Raw genomic sequence first — 23,250 nt, forward strand, 5'->3', positions numbered from 1 at the left:
ACAAAAACAAGATAATACCGCAGGGCTAGGGAACCCAATGGCGTGGGTGGCAAAGCAGTGGCCCTGCCTGGGGGTCCTGCTGGTCTCTTCATGGGGCTTCCCACCTCAAGACAAATGAAATTAGATTTCAAACGTAAGAGTAAAATCTCTAAAACAAGTGCGTAACCTAGACGTCCCCTCCCCAGTGTGCTCCAGGGCAAATGATCAGCATAAAACAGAGGCGCCATTTGTAACGTATTTTCTGCAGAGGGAAAAACCCTATAATAGGATAAAAATACCATCTTGAGTCATCAATGTCCTGAAGAACTATGTATTTAAGAGAATAAAGCATAAAGCACTTAACCCAGAAGAAATGAAAGGTGGAATACAGTTTTTCAATGAGATCTGTTATAACTCATGATTTCTGAATTTAATGTTAAAAGGTGCTTCAAAAAATGAACTGCTCAGTCACACACTATTATGCCACAGCCCCCGCGGCACAGGCGCCACTGAATCCCCACAATCAGCACGTGCCAGACGCTAGACATGCAAACGTGGATTGAACGGAGGAGAGGGCAGTGTCTCTATGCCCGAGCAGCAAGCATCCCGCATCCGAACATGTGTCTGACACACCGTGTGGGCCACGTGGCACCAGCCCTGGTGGGGCCCTGGATGCCCAGGCCCCCAGCAAGCAAGCTTGGACCAGGTGAGAGTCTCCCTTGTCCACACCACATTGGTGCCACGCCCACAGAAACCACGATGGGGTTGGATTCAGGGACCAACACACAGGCTCAAGGTTGTGATCGTCCAAAAGCCGTCCAACCTGCGGCAAATCAATCCTTGAGCAACGTAAGCTTGGACAGAGTAGAATGTACCTAAGTCACCTCTCCTCCCTCCCCTTGGATAACAGGGGTGGACGCCCAAAAGTGGCTCCTCTCCGTGGCACCACACTGAGCCCTGGGGGGTGTGTCAGGGCACTGATGTCCCTCAAGCCTGCAGGGAAGTGGCAGGGCCAGTCTGTGTGGGAACCAGTCTTGTGCGCACGCACCACAGAGATGCCAGCTGGCCTTGGGTGGGCACATATTTGCATACAATTTCCACGCTGACCACGCACAGGCCCTGTGCTACAAGCCAGAAGGTCAACACTTGTGTTCACATCTCATGCAGAAGGTAGCTGAGAAGGTCACAGGGCTAGGAAATGACAAAGCAGCAATGGAACTGCCTGGAACTGGACAAAGGCAGTGACTTCACAACACGATGACTATACTATGGGGCACTGAACTGTTCACTTTATTTACTCACTGATTCATTATTTTTGTGTTCTAAGAATTCCAATATAATTTATTATTTTTTTAAATTGTGGTTCAGTTTACCATGTTGTGTCAATTTCTGGTGCACAGCACAATGCTTCAGTCATACCTGAACATATGTATGTTCATTTTCATATACTTTTTCACCGTGAGTTACTACAAGATCTTGAATATATTTCCCTGTGCTCTACAGTATAAACTTGCTTATCTAGTCTATATACATCGGTCAGTATCCACAAATCTCGAACTCCCAGTCCATCCCTTCCCACCGCCTCCTCCCCTCTGGCAACCACAAGCCTGTATTCTACGTCTGTGAGTCTGTTTCTGTTTTATATATAAGTTCATTTGGTTTTTTTCTTTTTTCTCTTTTTTTTAGATTCCACATATGAGTGACCTCATACGGTATTTTTCTTTCTCTTTCTGGCTTACTTCACTTAGAATGACATTCTCCAGGGCCATCCATGTTGCTGCAAATGGCGTTATTTTACCATTTTTCATGGCTGAGTAGTATTCCACTGTAAAAATACACCACAGCTTCTTTACCCTGCACTGTTCACTTTAGAATGGTTAATTTTGTTATGAGAATTTCACCTCAGTTTTACACAAAAGTATCAGAGCAAAAATTTAGACCTTAATCCTCTGGACTCTGAAACACTTGAAAATCTACGATTAAGGGCCAGAGGCCAGAATCCAGGAAATGGAAACAGGGAGAAAGAAGCTTGTAGGACAGCAGCTGTGCAGACACGAAGACAAGCATCGAGGGTCAAGCTACATGCTGTGCCGTGTACGGTGCTACACACTGGAGCCAAATAAATGCACACATTATGGGCCCCACACCAGAAGCACTCAACAGACACGCCGTACTGTGTGGAGACTTTCCAGGATGCTGCATCAGAGCCAATAGGGAAGGAGGAACTGATTCCGAAGGAAGGTTTCTCTGTCACCAAGGAGCCTGCCAGGCAGAGAACCAGGAAATGCCGGAGACGAACAGCAGAGCCAAAGGCGGGGAACGGACGAGCAGCCATGCAAATCCACCCAACATTCAGGGATGCCCCCCGTGTGCCCGACGTGATAAAGCCAGACAAGTATCATGGGAACCTATTGTTTCTAAAGGTGGCTAAGAATTTGAACTTTGTTCCTGATATTTTTAAGTAGGGAAGCGACACAGAATTTTCAGTAATTTATTAAGAAGTGACAATTTAATGAGAGAAGAGAAAGAAAGGAGGGCCACCAGAAAGTCATCTCCAGACTCCATGGAAATCCTACCAAAATTCCAATGGCATTTTTCAGAGACAGAAAAAAAAAATCCTAAAATTTGTATGGAATCACAAAAGACCCCAAATAGCCAAATGATCATGAGAAGGAAGAACTAGGAATCAAGCTCCCTGACATCAGACGATACGACCAAGTTACAGTAATACAAACAGTTCGGTACTGGCACACATATACACACGCTGACCAATGGAACAGAATAAAAAGGCCAGAAATAAACCCTCGCATAAACGGTCAACTAACAGTTAACGAGGGAGCCGAAAGCATCCGATGGGGAAAGAATAGTCTCTTTAACAAACGGTGCTGGGAAAACTGGAGAAACACACGCAGAAAAATGAAACGGAAACCCTACCTCACAGCACTCACAAAGATTAGCCTGAAACGGATCGAAGACTTAAACATAAGACCTAACACCACAAAACCAGAAGAACATGCAGGGAGAAGCGCCTCAACACCGGCCTTGGCAATGACTTTTTGGACACGACACCAAAAGCACAAACAACAAAAACACAAAAAGCAAAAAAGGACTAAAAAGCTTCAAACTAAAAAGCTTCTGTTCAGCAAAAGAAACACTCAGCAAAATGAACTACTGGAAGAAAATACTTGCAAACCACGTAACAGATAAGGGGTTAGAAGGAACTCATATAGAAAATATAGAAGGAATTCATATAGAAAAAAACCAAATAATCCAGTTTTTTAAATGGCAGAGGAGCTGAACAGTTCATTTTCCAAAGAAGACATACAGATGGCGAACAGGTGTATGAAAATGTGCTTAACATTGCAAATCATTAGGAAAATGCAAACCAAAATCACACAGAGGTATCACCTCACATCGGTCTGATGGCTATCGTGAAAAAGACAAGGTAACACAGACATAGAATAGACTTGTGGTTCCCAGCGGGGAGCGGGATGGGAAGGGACAGACTGGGAGTTCGAGATTTGCAGATACTGACTGGTGCATATAAAACAGACAAACAAGTTTATACTGTACAGCACAGGGAAATATATTCAATATCTTATGGTAGCTCAGGTGAAAAATATGAAAATGAATATGTGAATATTCATGTATGGCTGAAGCACTGTGCTGTGCACCAGAAATAGACATAACATTGTAAACTCACTATAACTCAATAAAAAAGAAGACAAGGTAAGTGTTGGCGTGGGAGAAGTGTGAAGTCAGTGCACTGCTGGTGGGAATGCCACTTCTGGGCACACATGCAAAGGAAATGGGAAAAAGATCTTGAAGAGACAGCTGCAATCCTGGGCTCACTGCAGCAACTATCCACAGCAGCCAAGGCAGCCTGCATCAGTGGGCGAATGGGTCAAGAACACGTGGCACCTGTACACACAATGGAATACGATTCAGTGCTGAGAAAGCGGGAAACCCCGCCATTTGCAACAACATGGACGGACCTCGAGGCGATCATGCTAAGGCATACAGAAAAAGGTAAATACTGCACGATCTCACTTACATGTGGAATCTAAAAAAAAGCAGAACTCACAGAAAAAAGAGAGTAGAAGGGTGGTTACCAGGGGGCTGGGGGGGAAGCGGGGGAATGAGGAGATATGTGTCAAAGGGTACAAACTTCCAGTTACAAGTAAGTTCCGGGCATCTAACGCACAGCATGGTGGTTGTAGTTAACAATACTTTATCATATACCTGAAAGTTACTAAACGAGTAGATCTTAATGCCCTCATCACAGAAAAAGAGACGGTAATTATGGGACGTGATGCAGGTGTTAGCTAAGGCTACGGCGGTGATCGCTTTGCAGCAGGTAAGCGCATCCCATCACCGCGCTGCGCACTTTTAAACTTAGACAATGTTGCAGGCCGGTTATATCTCAGTAAACCCAGGCTGGGGGAAAGAACGTTTATGCAATGCTTCAGGTGAGTGTTAACAGAGGTGTGGATACAGGTGAAGGCTGTGGGGACAGACAGCAGAGGAACAGACAGACCAGAGATGGATTCAAGAAGACTGGTGTGTAGGGCTGGGGTTTGCAAGTGGCTGCGGGATTAAATGACATGAATTCATGAAAGGGGCAAAAAACAATGCCCAGCCTACATTAAGGGCCCAATAAATGCTCCCTGCTATCGTTTTTACACTTCAGTACTCTAAAAACGGGCCGAGTGGCTTTATTTTTTAAGTTTTAGGATGCTTCCCCTCACTATCAGCAGAGAGGTGACAGGAACCCAAAGCAGCAGGTCCGAGTGACAAGAACGGGGCCTGGCTTGGTACTTTTCTGTCAAAGCAAAAACACTTTCAAAACATGTAGTGAAGAAAGAAACGGACAAAGGAACAAACGAGCAATGACCTCTGACAAACCAGGAAATGGCTTATCAGCTGATCTACCAAACCGTCCGAGATAGGTGCATTTTCGAGGCAGAACACACAGGAAGGCGTGGTTGACCCGCCCAGGAACCAAATGTTTCACGTCCAAAGCCCTTATGCGTCTGCTTTGCTGTCCAAGTGGACTTCTGTCTTTTTGCAGCTGCAGAGGACTTCTGCCAGGACCCCCATCACGTGGGGCATGAAGGACCCCTGCTTGTCGGCATGAAACCAAGGCGGGAAAGCTGCCCATCTCCGTGCACGCCATCCCCCTGCACAGCCAGGCCACCGTCCCACCTACTCTGGTCTCTTCGAGGTGAGAAACTCCCTAAGAACGACAGAGACGGAAAATGCATATCTTGGCCAATTGAAAAATAACCCTCTTTGCGATCATCATGTATAGTGTTTCCCAGGGGAGGGTACAGCTCAAGCGGCAGAGGGCGTGCTTAGCAGGCACGAGGTCCTGGGTCCCATCCCCAGCACCTCCTCTAAAACTAAATAATAAAACCTAATTACCTCCCGCCCGCCAAAAAAAAAAAAAACAGTAAATGTACAGTATTTCCTGTCCAATCTCCCTTTATACCAGGAAATAGAATGTTTCTGCTCTAGGACGCATTCGGTATACTGCATTACTGAAATTTCTCATGTTTCGCAACATTCAATACAGTGTTTTTGGGAAAAGCTGGTTTGGTGCGTTCCACTCAAAACTTAGGGACCTTCAAAACACAGTCAAAAATAATAACTGATAATCTAGAAAGGTAATCTGGCCACCCAGGCAGATGGGTCAGCAGAGAGAGTGGCCAACAGAGCAGGTGTGCACCTGTCTGGGGAGGGGCCGGGGGGCCCAGCGGTCACCGTCATCTCTCTCTCTCACACGCACACCGTCACAGCAGCTGAGCCAAGTACGTTTTCCTGTCCCGTGCAAGAAATTCAAAACTCTACTTCTGCTACGGTGCTCCGTCTGCCTGGGAAGATTTGCATAAACCAGCATAACCCTGGCCTGGCTCAGGCGTCTTGCCCTTTGTGAATATCCCAGGGCGAGTTAACACGAACCAGAGAACAGAGCGCCCAGCATTTAACGCTGTCCCCACAGCGGCTGGTCTGAGCGGGCGGGGCGTCCTCAGGGAGGTGGCCTGCTCACTGGAGGGCAGGGGCCGGTGAGAGCAGGGGCGGGGGCCTCCCAAGGCTGGGCTGTGACCTACAGAATCGGGCCCACAGACAAGCGCAAATACTTACATATAATATGTCGGATAAAGTCCTTCGAAGTACCAGCAGTGCTTTCTGGCCTCTGTACACTGGAAATAAAAGGAAGAAAAGGTTTGTCAGTGGAAAGCTGCTTGCATATTGTGGAAAAGATCTCACGGAAAGAAACAAGGAAGCTTAAAGTGTGAGAAGCAGGGGCTTGGGGGGACGACAAGGAACTAGAGAGACCCACCCCCAACATGACTTTTCATTCCTGCAGATGTTTTAAAAGGGAAGAGACCGTCTATTTCCCTAAAATTTTTCTAGCCTTCCACGCCTCTGAATTCAAGGGCGTGAACAACTCATTACAAATGAAAATTAAAGATGATTCTTTCTTAAAATTCACATGGCGTGTTACTCCAAGTACCTGAAGGACGTTAGAAATGCAGAATTACAAAGGTTTCCCCAGCTTTTGTTTTTGAAAGACATCGGAAACAGTCTGAACGATTCTACATCTTTGTATTTCAGGGTACAGCTGAGCCCTGAACGACGCAGGGGGCTCCCGGGCGCCCGCCCTCTGCAGAGCTGACAGTTCACGTAGAACTTAGCCCCCCACCCCCTTCCCGGTTCCACAGATCGGTTCCTCAGCGCTATCATGTTTACTGTTTTTAAAAATTCACGTGAAGGGGACCCACGCAGTTCAAACCCATGATGTTCGGAGGGCGCACTGTGTTCCAAAAGCCATCGACCCCTCAGTGGGCATCTGTGTCTGCCGGACTCCGGAAGTCAGGCATAGGTCATCACTCACTCCCAGGGACGAGGAAGACGGAAGTGGGGGACAAGGAGGGACCACAGGAGCCTCCCCTGTGCTTCCGAGGAAATTGATGTGGAAATTCCCGGAGGGCGGGGCAGAGCGGGGGCCGCCGCACCTCCCACCCCCAGCAGGTGTGTCCGTGCACCAAGAGCTCCCAGCGGAAGTGCCCTGACTTGGCCCAGCAAGGCTCTTCTAAAATCACTCCACTCATGCCATCATTTTAAAAATAAAATACACACCCTCCTACCTCCACGATCCAGCTCACTGGCCCCAAGCGTAAATCCCACCTTCAAATACGACAGCGCAAAGCTGCCGGCAGGCAAAGGAGCAGTGAAAACAACGCTTTCTTTGGGCGAGGCGGGGACGAACTGTCCTGCTGGATCCGACCCCCGCGGGGTGTGGGATGGCTCCTGCCTCGGCCTGCCCGACAGGTACGTAAGGAAGTTCAGAAACAGACCCCGAATCTAAGAGAGAGGTGGGTTCGAACGTTACATGTTCTGCCGGCTAAATCAGCTGGGTTATGAAAAGAGCATGAAGTACTGCATTTTTTTTAAAAAAATATGCTTTACGACACTCAGCAGCACATTTAGGCAGCCTGAAGTGACCCAGCTTTATTCATGGAAAGTGAGTTTAACTTAGACTAGGTTAGCTGTTGTCCAGTTCAAGAAATGAAGTTCAGACGGCTGAAGAAGTCAATTTAGTTGGGAAGGAAGAATAATTTCAGGTCTCTGCCCGAAATGGCAATTCATTTCACTGGAGTCTTTGATGACACAACTGAGAAACCAGGGGGAGCATTTCAAATGTCTCCTCTTTATATTCTCCATCACCGCTGGGGACAGACACACCGTCTCGGAATCTGACACTCAAGTTCCAGACACAGTGGAGAAAGAGTGCCAGCCCGAAGCTGGGGACACCAGGGCCAGACGCTGAAGCCGTCCCTCCCACTGCCCCGGCCCCTCCCAGGGCAGCTCAGTGCAGGGGTGGGGGGTCAGGACACAGGCCCTGCTGTGGGAAAGCCCTCTGCAGGCTCCGTCTTCGGAACCACCACGTTCCTGGCCCCCAGCACCTCATCTCCTAACTCTTAAGGAAACAACAGAAATAGAACCATTAAACCTTTTAGGATTTTTTTTCTTGGTATGCGAATATGAGGAAGGCCAATTTATAGATTAAAAACTGGGGCCCGCAAGGGTGTCTTACTCAGAATCACAATGTTTCTTTATGGTGTTGCTGCCCAGAGTTACCCGAGGGACCTCCTTTGCCCCCCGCCCACTGCCCCATGCTGTCCGATGACTGCAGGACGGCAGAAGCGAACCGGACCGAGGAGTGGCACCTGCTCCCAGCTCCCCCGTCAGCAGGTGAGAGGCCGGGGGCGGGCGGCAGGCAGCATCCATCCCCAGCCCGCGCATCTTCCGCACTCAGCTGCCGGCGGGCGGGGGCGTGGGGACGTACACACGCGTGTGTCACAGGGCCGAGCGGAGCACAGAGCTACAGCAGCTTGTGTGAAAACCTGAGTGGTGAGACGGCATGGCTCCCAGACACTCCCGTTCATGTCGTGGCTGCTGGGAAGGACACTTAGCAACGCCTGCCAAGCGAGTGTTGCGTTTCTCCTCCATCTCTGGTGATCTCTCCATAATCATGGGACGCCCCACGCACAAGGTTATTTATCGTGGCATTATTTCTAACAGCCAAATCCTGGCAAGGACGTTGAATGCCTGCTCACAGCAGGCTGGCTAGGCGGGGGATGGTGAGTCCATACAGTGGAGGACCAGGCCACCGAGAGGATTGAGGTTTCTCAGAACCAGGATGAAGTGACTTCCAAGAGGCAGCGCTAAGTGAGGAACTAGCATGCCGAGAGATGCACGTAGCATGTTATTTTTTATGGAAAAGGGAAATTGTACATTTGATTAATTCTTTGCAAAAAAAAAATTACAGGAAGGGTTGTGCGAAAAGTAATGAACTGCTTTAAAAAAAAGGATTTAAAAAAAAAAAAAAGGATTTTTTTTTTTTTTTAAATCCACTCTTCCCAGCCTGAAGACGTTTCCTAAGGACCAGCAGGGAGCTTCTACACAGGCCACCACTTTGCCAGGAGCAACCACATGAGGGAACTGGGGTTAATGCTCGCACGAGATCGGTACGGGGGACACCCTCTCCCCTCGGTGCCCCGCCTGGCGCAGACGTCCAGCACCCTATTTCCACCCACTCTTGCCCAGACCCCCCCAGATCTCTTCCCGGCAACTCCACTGGGCCTTGCTGGTTATTCTTGCCCACAGTTACTGGCCAATAACCTTTCGCCATTTTTCACTGATCCACTCAAATAAGACCTATTTTTAAAACATTAACCCAGTTTGCTCCTTTATAAAAAAAAAAAATTCTCTTAAGAGAAAAAAAAAAATACGGCTATGAATATTTCCTGAAACAGAAGAGAAAAATCCCTTTTAAACTGAGCTACCTAGGGCTAAAATATAGTTTCCTTTTATTGTTCCTGAAATTGGGTTAAGTCCTTTGAAATTTGCTAATATCCAGGCAACTCCTTCAATTTTTTTTTTTTTTTTGGTCGCTGGACTTTTACAACAGCTTCCTTGTGAGGAATGTCAACGCTGTAACGACACATCTATTCCACGTTACAGCTGGATAACGTAAAGAACACACGTCGTGTCTCATTCACCAGCTGGAAAACACTGGATGAGGACCGAGAGGTCCTGACGCTTCTCGCTGTTGAGGCTCTCCTTCAATAGACGCACGACACTGGGCACCAGGTGTCACGGACAGCTTGCACAGCATCCCAGACGCCTTGTGGGATAAACGGAGATTAGGTTCCACGGGGCGGGAAGTGCTGGGGGAGATTCCTGCGGGAAACCAGCCAGGATGGAGAGCCAGGCTGTGCCAGGGGAAAAAGTCCACCAGCAGAGCCACCATCCGCCCACCCACGCCCATTTCCAAACCCAGCATAAACACCAGGATTCGGGGTGGAGGCAGGCAGCTGGGGCTCTGCAGAGGCGGTCAAAATGGGAGTTTGCAAGGGATGAGTGAGGGGGGCTTTCCAGAGTAGCCCCCAACACTGGCGGGCTGTCGGAGGTGACGCCGTGAGCGGGCAGACGGCAGCACGGGGAACAGCAGAAAGAAGGCCCCAGCCAGGGCTGCAGTGCATCGAAGGGGCCGGATGGCTTCTCCGCATCGAGGAGGAATGAATGGAAGCCGAGAGGACCACGTTCCCACCCTGACTGCCACTACCGGCCACGTGGCCAGTTAGTTCAGATCTCAGCTTCCTTATCTCTAAAAAACAGAATTTAGAAGACAGCTTTATGAAGTGACTGAGATTGAATATATCAAAATGCCTGGCCTAGACTGGGGTATAGCTCACTGAATCCCACAGCCATTTACCAGCTCCACCCGGAACTGTGTGTCCTGAAGCAACTTTTCTTAATTCTCTGGGACAAGGGACTTCCAAGGCTCGTTTTACTGTGACGGAGCAATGCTTCCAAACCTCGAGAACAAAGGTTCTAAATAAGTAATACCTTACATTTGTGTGCTTTCCCGTTTTCCAAAATCTCCCTAGAAAGAATAAGGCCTTCTCCAAAAAGAATTTGACCCACTCCTGGGCATATACCCAGAAGGAACCCTACTTCAAAAAGACACGTGCACCCCAGTGTTCATAGCAGCACTATTTACAGTAGCCAAGACATGGGACCAACCTAAATGTCCACTGACAGATGACTGGATGAAGAAGTTGTGGTCCATTTATACACTGGAATACTAGGCAGCCATAAAAAATAATAAAATAATGCCATTGGCAGCAACATGGATGTCCCTAGAGAATGGCATTCTAAGTGAAGTAAGCCAGAAAGAGAAAGAAAAATACCACATGAGATCGCTCATATATGGAATTAGAAAAAAAAAAAACTCTAACAACAACAAAAAACAAAACAGAAGACAAATGAACTTAAATATAAAACAGAAACAGACTCACATACACAGAATACAAACTTGTGGCTGCCAGCGGGGAGGGGGGTGGGAAGGGACAGACTGGGAGTTCGAGATTTGTAGATACTGACAGGTGTATATAGAATAGATAAACAAGTTTATACTGTACAGCGCAGGGAAAAATATACAAGATGTTGTGGTAGCTCACGGTGAAAAAGAATATGCAAATGAATATATGTATGTTCATGTGTGACTGAAGCATGTGCTGTGCACCAGAAATGGACACAACATTGTAAACTGACTATAACTCAATAAAAAAGAAGATAATTAGGAAATATTATGAACAATTGTCAATAAACTTGATAATTAAGACAAAATTGATGTAAATAAACAGCCTTAAAATGTGGGAGGAGAAAAAGAATTTGAGGAGTAAATAAGCTAAGAAAAAAATCAGTTTCAGGGTTTTATGGCAACCCCTAAAAGCAGCTCCACCCACTCTGCCAAGAGCCTGGCAAGGCTTTGCGAGAACTGCCCATCCACTGAAGCAGAAAGCACTTTTGCTGGGAGAGGTCAGGGCAGCTGCCTTCTGTTACTGTCCGGGCATCCTTACCGGGCAGCGTGCTCTACCACGTTCCGGGCAAACAGCAGGCCTTCAACGAGCTCATGATGCAATGCTCCCCCCAACCCCGGGTCTAATGGAAGTAATAATGACACAGCCGTCTAGTTCCTGAAGGGATCGCAAAGAGTAGCGACATATAATTTATAAACGATCTGCAGAGCAGAACACGTGCGATTGTGAAAAACCGTCGGAGCAATCCGAGTGAGGGAATCTCAGATTTAAACTGGGAAAGGCTTACAAGACGTCTGCACTCAGCGAAGAATCCTGGCCACTGGTTACTCGAGGACTAGGATATTTATAAACGCAGTTCAGCCCTTCCTAAATATAGTTATCCGTACTTAGCCAAGATCTAAATAAGGCCCCAAAGAACACATCCCTGCTAATCCCAAATGGTAATCCTCATACTGACATAAATGATTCTGCATTTATCTCTCCTGAATATAGGAAGAACCAGAGCCACTGTTCGATAAAATAATGTATCCTTTTTCTATTCCAAGTTCAAAGACACGCTGTCCCACAACACTGGTCAGCTTGGAACTGAAGCCGTCTGTGGCTCTGGGCACATGGAAGTTAGCAGGAAGGTCTAAAAGACTCAAAACTCTGAGGATTTGACCTAAATTCCATCCTTTCTCCTCCTGCTCAGTAGGGGGTTGAGGCGGGATCTTTAAGTAAATAACAAACTGGCAAACAAGGGCTTCACCAACAGAATGAATCCCCCAGGCACTTGGAAAGCAAGGATCCTTGTTTTCGTGGTAACAGCTTTAGCCAGTCTGTCCTGGGCCAGTAAGCCCACAATGTGCTGCAAAATGGGGGGGTGTCCCCAAAAGGAAGAACCTGACTGATGCTCTCTGTCCTGTGCTGGGACGTGGTGCTGCTGGCACACTGACAGAAGCTGAACTCAACACCAGGCGCCGTTCAGCCCGGCCCAGTTAGAGCGGGCGTTCACGCTCCCAAAGTCTGAACAAAAGGAGCCTGGGGGATGCGGGCAGGCCTGGTGCTCAGGACCAGGGACAGAGGCAGAAGGCAGGGAGAGGCCTTGCTGGTGTGTGATCAAGAATTGGTTTTCGCAGCAACATGGATGGACCTGGAGATCGTCATTCTAGGTGAAGGAAGCCAGAAAGAGAAAGGAAAATATCGTATCACTTATACGTGGAATCTAAATAAAAGACACAAATGAACTTATTTACGAAACAGAAACAGACTCACAGACGTAGGAAACAAACTTATGGTTACCAGCGGGGGGAAGGGGGTGGGAAGGGGTAAACTGGGAGTTCGAGATCTGCAGACACTAACTACTATGTATAAAGTAGATAAACAGAAAGATCCTATTGGATAGCGCAGGGAACTATATTCAATACCTTGTAGTGACCTAAAATGAAAAGGAATATGAAAAGGAATATCTGTGCACACATGTGTGACTGAAACAATACGCTGTGCACCAGAAACTCACACAACGTTGTAAACTGACTATATACTTCAGTAAAAGAAAAGAATCTATGGACGGAATGGCAGTTAATTATCTCAAGGTCTCTGAATTTCAAATAATAAAAGGAACGATAATGCTTCCTGTATCAGAATTTAAATCAATTCCCTAAGTGCTCATTACTTAATCTTTTGGCTTATGGACATTCTTTTTTTTTTCAGGAGCCTTGATTCTTTTTTTTCTTAAAGAAATAAGAGTATGAGGTTTCTCACAAGCATCATTTCCTAAAGGAAAAAAAGGAGAGGAACTCACAGGAACAAAAATAAAAGCGACTCCCGTGCCTTATAGAAGGAATCACACCAGGAATTCATGTACTGCCAGCAAACAGCCAACAGAGGTGGCGCATCATCTACGAATATCTTGAAGACGCTAGGGACATGCACACTGTAAGACATAATTAGTTCCACCTGCATATCCTTGGAAAAATTCTGTGAACTCTTATAAATTACTCTAAAAAAAGTCTCTCTGCTTTATCCACTTTAGTTTTCAACAAAAGAATGGTAGGAGGGCAGATCTCCTCAAATTCCATCATTTAAGGAGGTCACCGAAATTAAAACAACAGAGCAAAGTATTCAAGTAGAATAAGATTCATACCCTTAAACAATAAAGAGCTTATATAATTCAATAAGAAAAAGATAAAAATCCCAAAAGGAGAAGAATAAAAGTCACAGAAATGAGCATTTTTCAAAGAAAAAACAGAGACGGTCAATAAACCTATTTGAAAAGATGTAGTTCATTAGTAATCAAGTCAATATAAATTACAATGGTATGGATTTATCCACCAAAAAAATTTTTTAAAAGAAAAAATTAGTATCTACAGCTGATGAGGCCATGAAGAAAAAGACATATCACGTAACACTGATGGGAATATAAATGGAATGTCTCAGGGGGACAATTTTTCAACATATGTAAAAAAAAAAAACCTTTTAAAATGTACGTAACTTAAACACGGTTATTAACATTGGTCCCGAGGAAATAATGTTAACGATTGTGAAAAAGAGTATTAATAAAAATTGGCAATAACCATAATTTTCAGAATACGGGTTTGGCTACCAAAATTATAATACATCCAAAAGACATGCTGGTAGGCATATGCTGTCAGATTGTAGAGAAACATACAATTACGGGAATATTTTGCAAAGAAAAATAAAGCCCATAAAATAGTGTACCTGGCGTAGTATATTTCTGTTATAAATCACAGGAGAGAGAAAATACTGTGGAAAAATAAATATCAAAATATTGACAATAAATTATCTTTCTGGTGGTACTGGAGGTGACATTTTCCCACTGTCCATTTTGGCAATCAGTCTTCACATTTTCTGTATGGAACTCATAACATTTTGTTCCAAAATTTCTATTCAATTTTGCTTTAAAAAGCACATGATTTATATAGTCCAATAAAGAATAGAGAGTGGGTGTAAAGAGATATTTAAATGAAGGCAATATAAATGGTTAGCAAAAGCGAACATTATTCAACTTAGGAGGTAAATAAAAAGTAACCGATGAGCAAAGCCAGTGAAAAGGTTAGAAAGGATTAATGAAACAAACACTCATGCAGTCAGCAGTTAAAACCATATTTATAAAAAGTTTAACATCATGGAAAACATCCATTTAATGCACTCACTTTAAAACACCTTACACACATTTCATTTTAACAATGGAAAAATAAAGACATATTCATAGGAAAAAGAATGGGACCACATAAGCCTAAACTTATAACGTTATTTTTGGACAGCGTGGCTTCTTCGGGGTTACTTTACAAATATTTCTCTCTTGAGTCTTAAATTCCTTTGACAATAATCAGAAGCTGTTGTGGCGACAAGGCGCCGAATGCAAAGCTGGTGCAAAAGACAGGAGCCCCTGAAACGTTCAGAACTCTCAGTTCATGCTCAGTTGAACACAAGCACTTTGAAAACCATGCTATTTGTGAAACATAATTATCAACGTGAAACGTTCTTTACGAGGCCGTCGTGTCATCCAAGTTCTAGCTCAGCGTGGAGTTTAATTTGGACGCCGCCGTGCTGGACAACTGCTTCTCCGTCACTCTCACACGTTACCACACCCACAACGCGTCTGACACTTGATGTGTGTGTTTTCCCTGCCGCCAGGCAACTCTCCAGCACCAACTGGGTGTCCCTACCGTTCAGCTCAATCTGACACTGTCTACATGGAGACGGCACCGGATCCCACAGGGCGGGGGCTCAGGCCCACAAGACTGCCCCAGTCCCCACTCAGATGCCAGGCACACGTCCGGGTTGTCGCCGGTGCTTCTGAGCGACCAGCTACACACTGGAGGTTCCCACAAGCCCCTCCCTGGATTCCATTAACTTGTAAGAGTGGCTCACAGAACGCTCGGGAACATTTCACTCACTAGATCACTGACTTATTATAAAAGGATGTAAGTCAGGAATAGCCAGGTGGAAGGTGCCCAGGGCACGGCGTGGGGAGCACGGAGCTGCCGCGCTGTCCGGGCGCACCACTCTCCCCGAATCTCCACGGGCTCAGCACCCCAGGAGCTCTCTGCACCCTGTCCTTTTGGGTTTACGGTGGCTTCGCTACACCGGCATGATTAAATCATCGCCCCTTGGGTTGGGGGGTGGGTGGGATAGCTCACTCCACTTACGGAGTGTGGAGAGGTGACTTAACTTGGCCAAGTGAACACAAGAAGCAGGCAGAAAGCTGGGCTCGAATGAGGTCCGCCAGCTTCTGCCTGTGTGTTTTCTCTGCCAGTGCCTGGACGCTGCAGCTTCCTGTGTGACAATAATTCACAGTCTCATTCTCTGGAATGTCTGCCACACCTCTCACAGGGAGCCAGAATGAGATTTATTTTAGGCATCACTTTACTGCTAGAAGAAACCAAAAATGCCAACTGAAACTGCTGCCGGGGGATGTACCCGGTGTTCCAGGTTCTTGCCCCGTCCCCAAAAGAATTTAGAGGTAAGACATAGTGGTTAAAAAAAGTAAGGTGAAAATTTATCAAAGGATGGACGGCACACTCTCACGGGGGGAGCAGGCAGACTCAGGTGAGCAGCTGCCCCGAGTTTCTTTGGCAAGTTAGCTACATAGGGTGTAAAAATGAACGGGCGGAATATTCACCGGGGAGGGAAGGGTTTGGGGTCCTATTCCTTGATTATCACCCCAGCTCCACCTTCCCAAAGGGAGGAGGGATTTTTGTCCTTATTTAGTCTGGATCAGAAGTGTCCCAGCGTCGGTGCATGATGGGGACTTCTGATCTGCAAGGCTAATGTTATTGAAATGAGGGCAGAATGAGCAAAAGGTTACATTCAGACACTCACTGGAGATTCCTGCCTTTTTCCATCTTTCTTTGTTGGTTTCCAGGTCACTCCTCACCCCAAAATGTGTGACCCCTTATCAGCCCAGAGGTTCCTGCCCTTCTTTCTCTGCCCAGGGACCCCTGGTGCTCACATGATGTGTGGTTTCCCTGCATTTGGCCCACGCCCCTCCTTTCTGCCCAGTTCCTGCCATGTGGCCTGCGTCCCCCTTTCTCTGCTCATGTCTAGCTGTCTGCTGCTCTACCAAAACCACACAGACTAGTGCACCTCTATCCCGTGAACAACCTTTTATGGGTTGTTCGGCCATCTGAACTATCACTTCCTACCTCTCTAAGAGCAAAACAAAAACAAAGGCGCTCAGAATGTCTGACTTGATGTGAACAATCCCAAACCAAAGGGCACAAAGCCCACCTGGGGCGGCAAACCACAGGACAGTCCCTCTGGCTCTCAGAATAAAGTTCTTCGATGCGAAAAATACTCAGAGGTGGAAATTTGGGGCACAGAACAACACGAAATGAACGCATGCATGGGCCTGCAGCCAAGAGGGGTTCCATGACAAATTTTCTAAATGCCACAAAACGTCACTCACTTCAGAAGCACACAGCGCAGGAGTTCCGACGTGCAAAGGCCCTCAGGTGAGCCCAGCAACCTGGCGGGGGGCAAGAAGGAGGGAGATGCTGCTTTCATGACCTGAAAGGGAGTGAGTGAGAATGTGACGAAAAAAAATCTGTTGTTTCCAACCACAGCACACAGAGCCCCGAGATGGGATTAACAGACACACACTGGCCTAAATCTTTACCAGCAAATCCAAAACTTAACCACCAGGGCTAGGGAGAAATTAGTCACTTCTCAACTTTTGTGGACAGAAACGCCTACAAAGGTTAGCAGAGACAGCGGCTTGGGTAGCAAAATGCCAAAAAGGGCAGAGGAGGGTCCCCTAACCTGGGCTGTGCACCAGCCTCCCCTCTTTGACTTGCACTTTGGAGGGAAAGTGCGCTGGACTGAGTGAGGACACGCAGTGACGAAGCGTCTGGACTTTAACCGTCGGGAGCACGGGGGACGGAGAAGAGCTGAGATCTGACGAAGCGCGACCAAAGGCTGAACAAGTGGTGGCCCCCCGAGTTCGAGGCGACGTGGCCCCTGCTGGGTCCCCCAAACCCCATGAGGCCGTCCCACTCACCGGGGCACCGCCACATGCACCCCCGGCACCTGCCGCCCCTCCTGCAGGTCCCAGCTGAAACTCGGGGTTCCTCCTCAATCTGATCTGCCAGGGAGGACTCCGCTGACCCGACCCCCCCCCCCCGCCGCCGTCCTGGACCCCACCTTGTGCTTCCAGGGAGCACAGTGCTTGGCACTGACCCCTGCTCGCCGCCCTCGCTCTCCTAAGCAGGACGCCAGGGACACATGAGCGGGACGCACTCTTGGCCCTTGCATGCACAGGGTGCATAATGCGTGAGTTTAAAGACTGAAAGGAACTGTGCCCCCACACAGCTGGGGGCACGTGGTCTGAAGGACCCGCCTGCCCACCCCTGGCAGCAGCTACACTCCGCTGCTCTCCTGGGCACATCACCCTCTCGATGCTCTGTCTCAGGTGCCCCTGACCCTCCTAAGCTTTTCCTCCTTCCCTTTTCTCCTGCTGAGGATGCGGGCTGGGGTGGCGTGGCGGGTACATGGAGACACCCAACGGAGGAGGGCGGCCGAACTTTCCGGGCAATGCTCCCTGTTTCTGGGCAAGTCTCAGCAAAGTGCATACAGCTCTGTCTCCCGGCTCTGTCAGCTAGCGTTTCCGATGGCTGTTGGTTGCCGTGTCCTGCGTCCCCCACTCCACCCTCCTGGGCATCAAGCCTTGTCTGGGGCGGGAGGTGAATGGTGGGTGTGCGAAGGCTTGCTGGTGGCAAAGGAGGGGGCTGAGGAAGAGAAGGAAGAGAAGGCAGGTGGAGACCCGTGGAGGCAGGAGAGCAGAGCAGAGCCCCAGCGCGGCTGTGCCCCCCAGCCCAGCAGACGTCCCGCCCTGGCCCCCCCACGGCCACCTGACCCCACCTGCCTCTAGACAGCACGTCCCTGAAGACCCATCTAGATATCTCCTCCGGGAATGCCCTTCCCTGGAGCTAACACTGTGTGGGGCCAGGCTCGGTGTCGCCAGATGAAAACTTCCTGAATTTTCCTAAAAATGAGATGTCAGTTTTCCCCTTGGGGCTCTGATTAAATTTTTACTAAAATCTTCAGCACTCCGGCATTTTCATACAGCACAAGGGTTTTCATTTGTGTGATCTTCTTATTTGCTCCTAAAAATATAGCGTGAAGGGGCAGGTTGCTGAGCCCAGGGGCACGCTGAGCGCGGGGCGGGCGGTCCCACGGTGTCATCAGGGAGGGACTGTCCCGTGTCAGGAGGACAGCGTGTGGCCCCCACTCTGCAGCTGGTGGGAGGGGGTCTCAAATGCCCACTCTTTCCCACCCTGCCCACCCACTCGTGACTGTCTGGCTTCCTCCCGCAGACCGGGAGCCTCTGAAGTTTAGGGTCCTGCCTCGTCCGCCCTCTTACCTCCGGGGTCCAGCCCCGGGCAGGGGCTCAGGAAACGCTCTTGTGGAAATGCTCACGTATCCCCTTCCTCCTCTGCCTGCTCAAACGTTTTAATTTGACTCGGCTAAACACACTGCAGTTTGGACACTCGCCCCGCTCACTTTCCAATTAAGACAGAGGCAAGGCTCAGCACAGCGAGGATGGAGAGCTCGGCTGCTGCGGGAAGCAAAGATGGACGGGACCCCACCGCATCACCAGAAGTTCTCACGGTGGGAGGAAAGGAGAGAGTGGTGGAGAAGCATCCGACGCGAGCAGGATTGCAGAGGAAGACTGACAGGAAAACAGAACGCTGTTGGTGGCGGGACACGGGCCGGGGCACCGGGGCGTGATGACAGGGTCCACATGGGCACGCAGCCTCACTCCCGGCACTGTCACCACCCGGGAGCCTCACAGAAGGTGGACAGAGCAGAATCCCTGCCGTGTCAAACCCTCAGCTCCTGAGGGGAAGGAGGCAGGAGAATGGCACACGACTGGATTAAAGTCATGTCTGAGGAGTTTGGAGGGTTTACTAGACACTCTAAGCATGGAGGCGGAAGGGACTGGCCATCTTCTGACAGCAGGCTGAATGCTTGCGGTAAATCAAAGAGCTTTCAACCTGACAGCCCGTCCCCTGAACTGGGACGGGCTGTCAGCACTCCCTAGGGGAGCGAGCAGGACCGTGTGGACAGAGGCTGCTCCCTCACAGCCAGGCTGGTTTCCCCACGTGTGTCCCGAGCCCCCAGCGGGCTCAGTAAAGCCACCAAAGGCCGATGGGAAAAGAGAACACGCTTAGCACCGTGCACCGCCCTCCAGCCTCTGCCAGGTGAGGCACTGGCCCTCTGGCTCACACGGCGTTCCCGGGGATGCTGACACTGCGGGAACGCCGGCGCGCACCCCTAGCCCGGCAGGTAACAGCTGATCCGGCCACCCTGCACATAAGCGGAGGCGTATGAGTCATTCACGTCGGAGTTTTCGGGGAGGTCGCGTCCAACGCCTCTTCTTTCTGAGAACAGACGCCCAAACTTTGGGTCAGGTTTCAGCAAACCCAGCCATCGGTCACCCAACCACCTGAGTGAGTGAGAATGCCCCGCGTCCAGCTCCGCACCGTCCTGGGTGCCAGGAAGGACACAGAGCAAAGGAGTGTAGTCAGAGGTCGGCCCGCAGTCACCTGCCGTCGAATGAAACCCGTTCCGGATGGACCGCTAAGATCCTCAGTGACACCGCCACTGCGTGCAGGTGAATAAAGTCCACCTCCCCGAGGGTATCATGAAGATTCTGTGAGCTAGTGTGTGTAAAAGCGTGAAGCTGAGACTGTCCCCTTTCCCGGCCATCAAGAAACAATCACCTTCCTCTGCCCCCTAGGTCTTCCCACTTCAATGTCTCCAAAGTGTTTAATGAAATCTCACCCCCAGGCTACCCACATAGAGTTCATCCCCCCCAAATGCACTCAGTAAGTGCCAGCAACTGCTGACCGCTATGCTGGGGGCTGGGGGGGCCTCGCTGGACCAGGCCATCCGCGGCCCATGCCCTTCGTCTCCCTGGCCAGCTCTCCCCCACAAGCCAACGAGGAGCTCGCAGGCCCCGCGTGGGAAGCTGCAGGTTGGAGCAGGGACGCTCGCACGGCCAGGGCCACATGTCCCACTGCAGCCTGGCTTGGACACACAAGCCCCAACCCCGCACCCCGCGCTGCAGGACACCTCTCTTCACCAGCTGGTGACGTGGCAGAGAACTTGACTGCTGATCCGCTCTGCAGATCGAGTGTCCATCTCGCTGGGGAAGTGCTTCTTCATCAGGAAACGCTGCAAAGTCTACTCCTGTAGACTCTCCCAGAAAGGGCAGGTGTCCCTCGCCCATTCTGCCCCGGGGCTCTCTGCACCGTGCCCTGCCTGGGGCTGTGTTCTCTCCCCAAGCTGCTCCCCGCAGTCCGTCTCCCAATCCAGGCAAGGATTTGGCTAAAGTCCTTCCAGCCTCCAAAGCATTACAAAGACGCCAAGTGTAAGTTCAGCACCCCGACACAGACCTTTTATTTGGGACCTTTTCTAACTCAATCGCTCAAGCATCTTCTCAAAAACAAAAGTCCGAATACGGGCTGCACCCAAACCTTCCACAGCAAATCCGCCTACAACCCAAAGCCTCGTGAGTCCACAGAGAGAACCACTATAAACCATGACGGCCTCCGACGGTTTAAAGACAAGCAGAATAACCCCTCAATGCAAACGTACAAAAGACCAGTAAGACAGACACCTGCCCAAGGGTTTCATGGGGCGCTGCTAACAGCCAGACGCCAGAAAGCACCTAAATGCCCATCAGAAGCGATTTAAGAGAGCCGCACTATCAGGGAACACGTCAGGGAACACCCTGCAGTTCCAAGGAGGATGCACTCAGTTTGTTGCATGCCAACATGCAAATAGCTCCAAGAAATATCTCTTACAAAAAAAAAGAAGACAAGAGATGCAGAACGCTGTGTAACATACGACCCCATCTGCGTACTTTTAACAAAGTATCTGGCACATAATTAAAAAAAAAAATTCAGAGGGCTGCAAAAGAAATTTAACAGAGAAATTTAACTCTCTCCCCCTGCAGAGAGTCTAGACTTGGGGAGATGGGAGGGGAGGGTGAGACTCTTTTGTTCTGTTTCATACCCTTTTTTGTTTACACCATATACGTGCATTTAAAAAAAAAATCAAATCAATTCCCTATGAAGATAGGGGACAAGGGCAACATAGATGAAATCCCCAGGTAATTTAAGAATGCAATGTCTGTTGGTATCCATCCCTTTTTATAAAAAGCTCCAGGCTGAGTTCAGTTTCCTCCAATTCATCTCTCTCTGCCCGTCCTTAAAATAAAACTAATGAGCCATGAAGCGGCCAAATGGGAGTCTGAAAGGAAGAGGGGAAAAGGCTGACTCATTCACGTGGATAACAGCTCTTCACGAGCAAGGGCCACAGCCTGCGGAGACCAGCCTTGGGCAGAGCCCGTGTCCCTCCCACCCCCGATACACTGGGGGGGTCTGCGGGGCACGCCGCCTTCCAGCCGGTCCCGGCGCAGCGATGCCCGTGGGCAGGCTCAGGAGCTGGGCAGCAGCGGGACACACGGATGAGCGTCTTTCTGGGACATAAAACACACACAGCACATTAAAACTGCACGTACGCACAGCCCTCCCTGTGGTGGAACAGCTGTGGAAAAGAGCAGCTATGAATGAGCAGGTACAGCCCCACTTGGACCGCATTTCAAACGTCTATTTCTAAACTGATGATTTTTGAATTTAGGACCCCTTTTATTTTTGCACAGAAGCAATGGTATGCACATTGGCTACATTCCCTGGCTGGCCACCCTGGTTTCTTTTTAGCTCCTAAATCAATGAATTGCCCCCCATCTTTGCGACTGGCCCGAGCTGTCCACCTGCCAGCAGCAGTGACATGCGGGTGAGCTCTGGACCATGCTGGGCGGTCAGCAGCTGCCCGGCCCAACTCCACCTGAAGCAGAGGTTGAAAGGAAAGGACTCAGAGAAGCCTGGCTGAAGACAAGTGCTCCCTCCGGACTACTGGAAAGAAAGGTCTTTGCTGCCACTGAGGCTTCAACAGTGAAAACTCACGACCGATGTCCCTGCTGGGATGCGCCTGGATGGGGTCAGTGCCATCATCCCATCACACAGCTTTGTCTTGTTTATTTCTATGTCTGACTTAGATCTCAGAAAGGGCCTGAGGACGCTACAGAAATAAATGTCAATTAAACACACAAGGGAAAAAAAATGCCCGAAGCGGATGTACCGAAAGAGAAAAATATAACTCAACTGGACCACGTGAACATTTGAAACTGTTACGCTGCAAATAATACCATGAAGAAAGTGAAAAGGCAAACCCACAGAATGGGGCAAAGATGTGCCAAGTCCTACAGCTGACGAGGGACCTGTACACAGACGTCTTCAAACTGAGCAATAAAAGGACAAGCCGTTAAAAACGGCCACAGGGTTCCTTTTTGGGGTCACGGCAAGGATCTAAAACTGACTGGCACAACCATGTGAATGTTAAAAACCGCTGAATTCTACACTTGAAATGGGTGAGCTGCATGCATGTGGGTTATATCTCGGTAAAACCCTTCTTTTTAAAATGGGCAATCATTTAAATAGACATTTCTCCAAGGATGGCCACTAAGCACAGAATCAGATGCTCCGTTTCACTGATCATTAAGGAGACGCAAGTCAAAACCATAGCGAGACACCACGTGACACTCCCTCAGTTGACCACAGTCTAAAAGACAGACAATTACAAGTGTTGACAGGGATGTGGCGACACTGGACGTGACTATGACATAAAAGGATATAAAGGAGGCGGCCCCCACTCTGTCTATGGAGTGTGCGCCTGCTTTGGCTCCAACCTGAGCCCCCAACCCGCACACCTCGTGGCCTTTCTCTCGCCTTCTGAGACAGCCTACGCTCTATGCAGCGTGTCTCTCTCTAAATAAATCTACCTTTACTCAACTGTGGCTCAC

At 49.0% G+C, this 23,250-nt stretch overlaps 1 protein-coding gene across 1 annotated transcript in view; it reads right to left on the bottom strand.

The window, feature by feature from the left end:
- VOPP1 (VOPP1 WW domain binding protein) overlaps nucleotides 1-23,250 on the bottom strand; it is a 94,056-nt gene that overhangs the window by 40,533 nt on the left and 30,273 nt on the right. Inside the window, exons 2-3 of the mRNA XM_032471174.1 lie at nucleotides 6,124-6,182; nucleotides 5,776-5,780 (exon numbers count right to left, since the gene is read on the bottom strand). Coding sequence (XP_032327065.1) covers nucleotides 5,776-5,780; nucleotides 6,124-6,182 — 64 coding nt within the window. The remainder of the gene's footprint in view (nucleotides 1-5,775; nucleotides 5,781-6,123; nucleotides 6,183-23,250) is intronic.

The sequence above is a fragment of the Camelus ferus genome, chromosome 31, assembly GCF_009834535.1.
Source record: "Camelus ferus isolate YT-003-E chromosome 31, BCGSAC_Cfer_1.0, whole genome shotgun sequence".
Lineage (NCBI taxonomy): Eukaryota > Metazoa > Chordata > Mammalia > Artiodactyla > Camelidae > Camelus > Camelus ferus.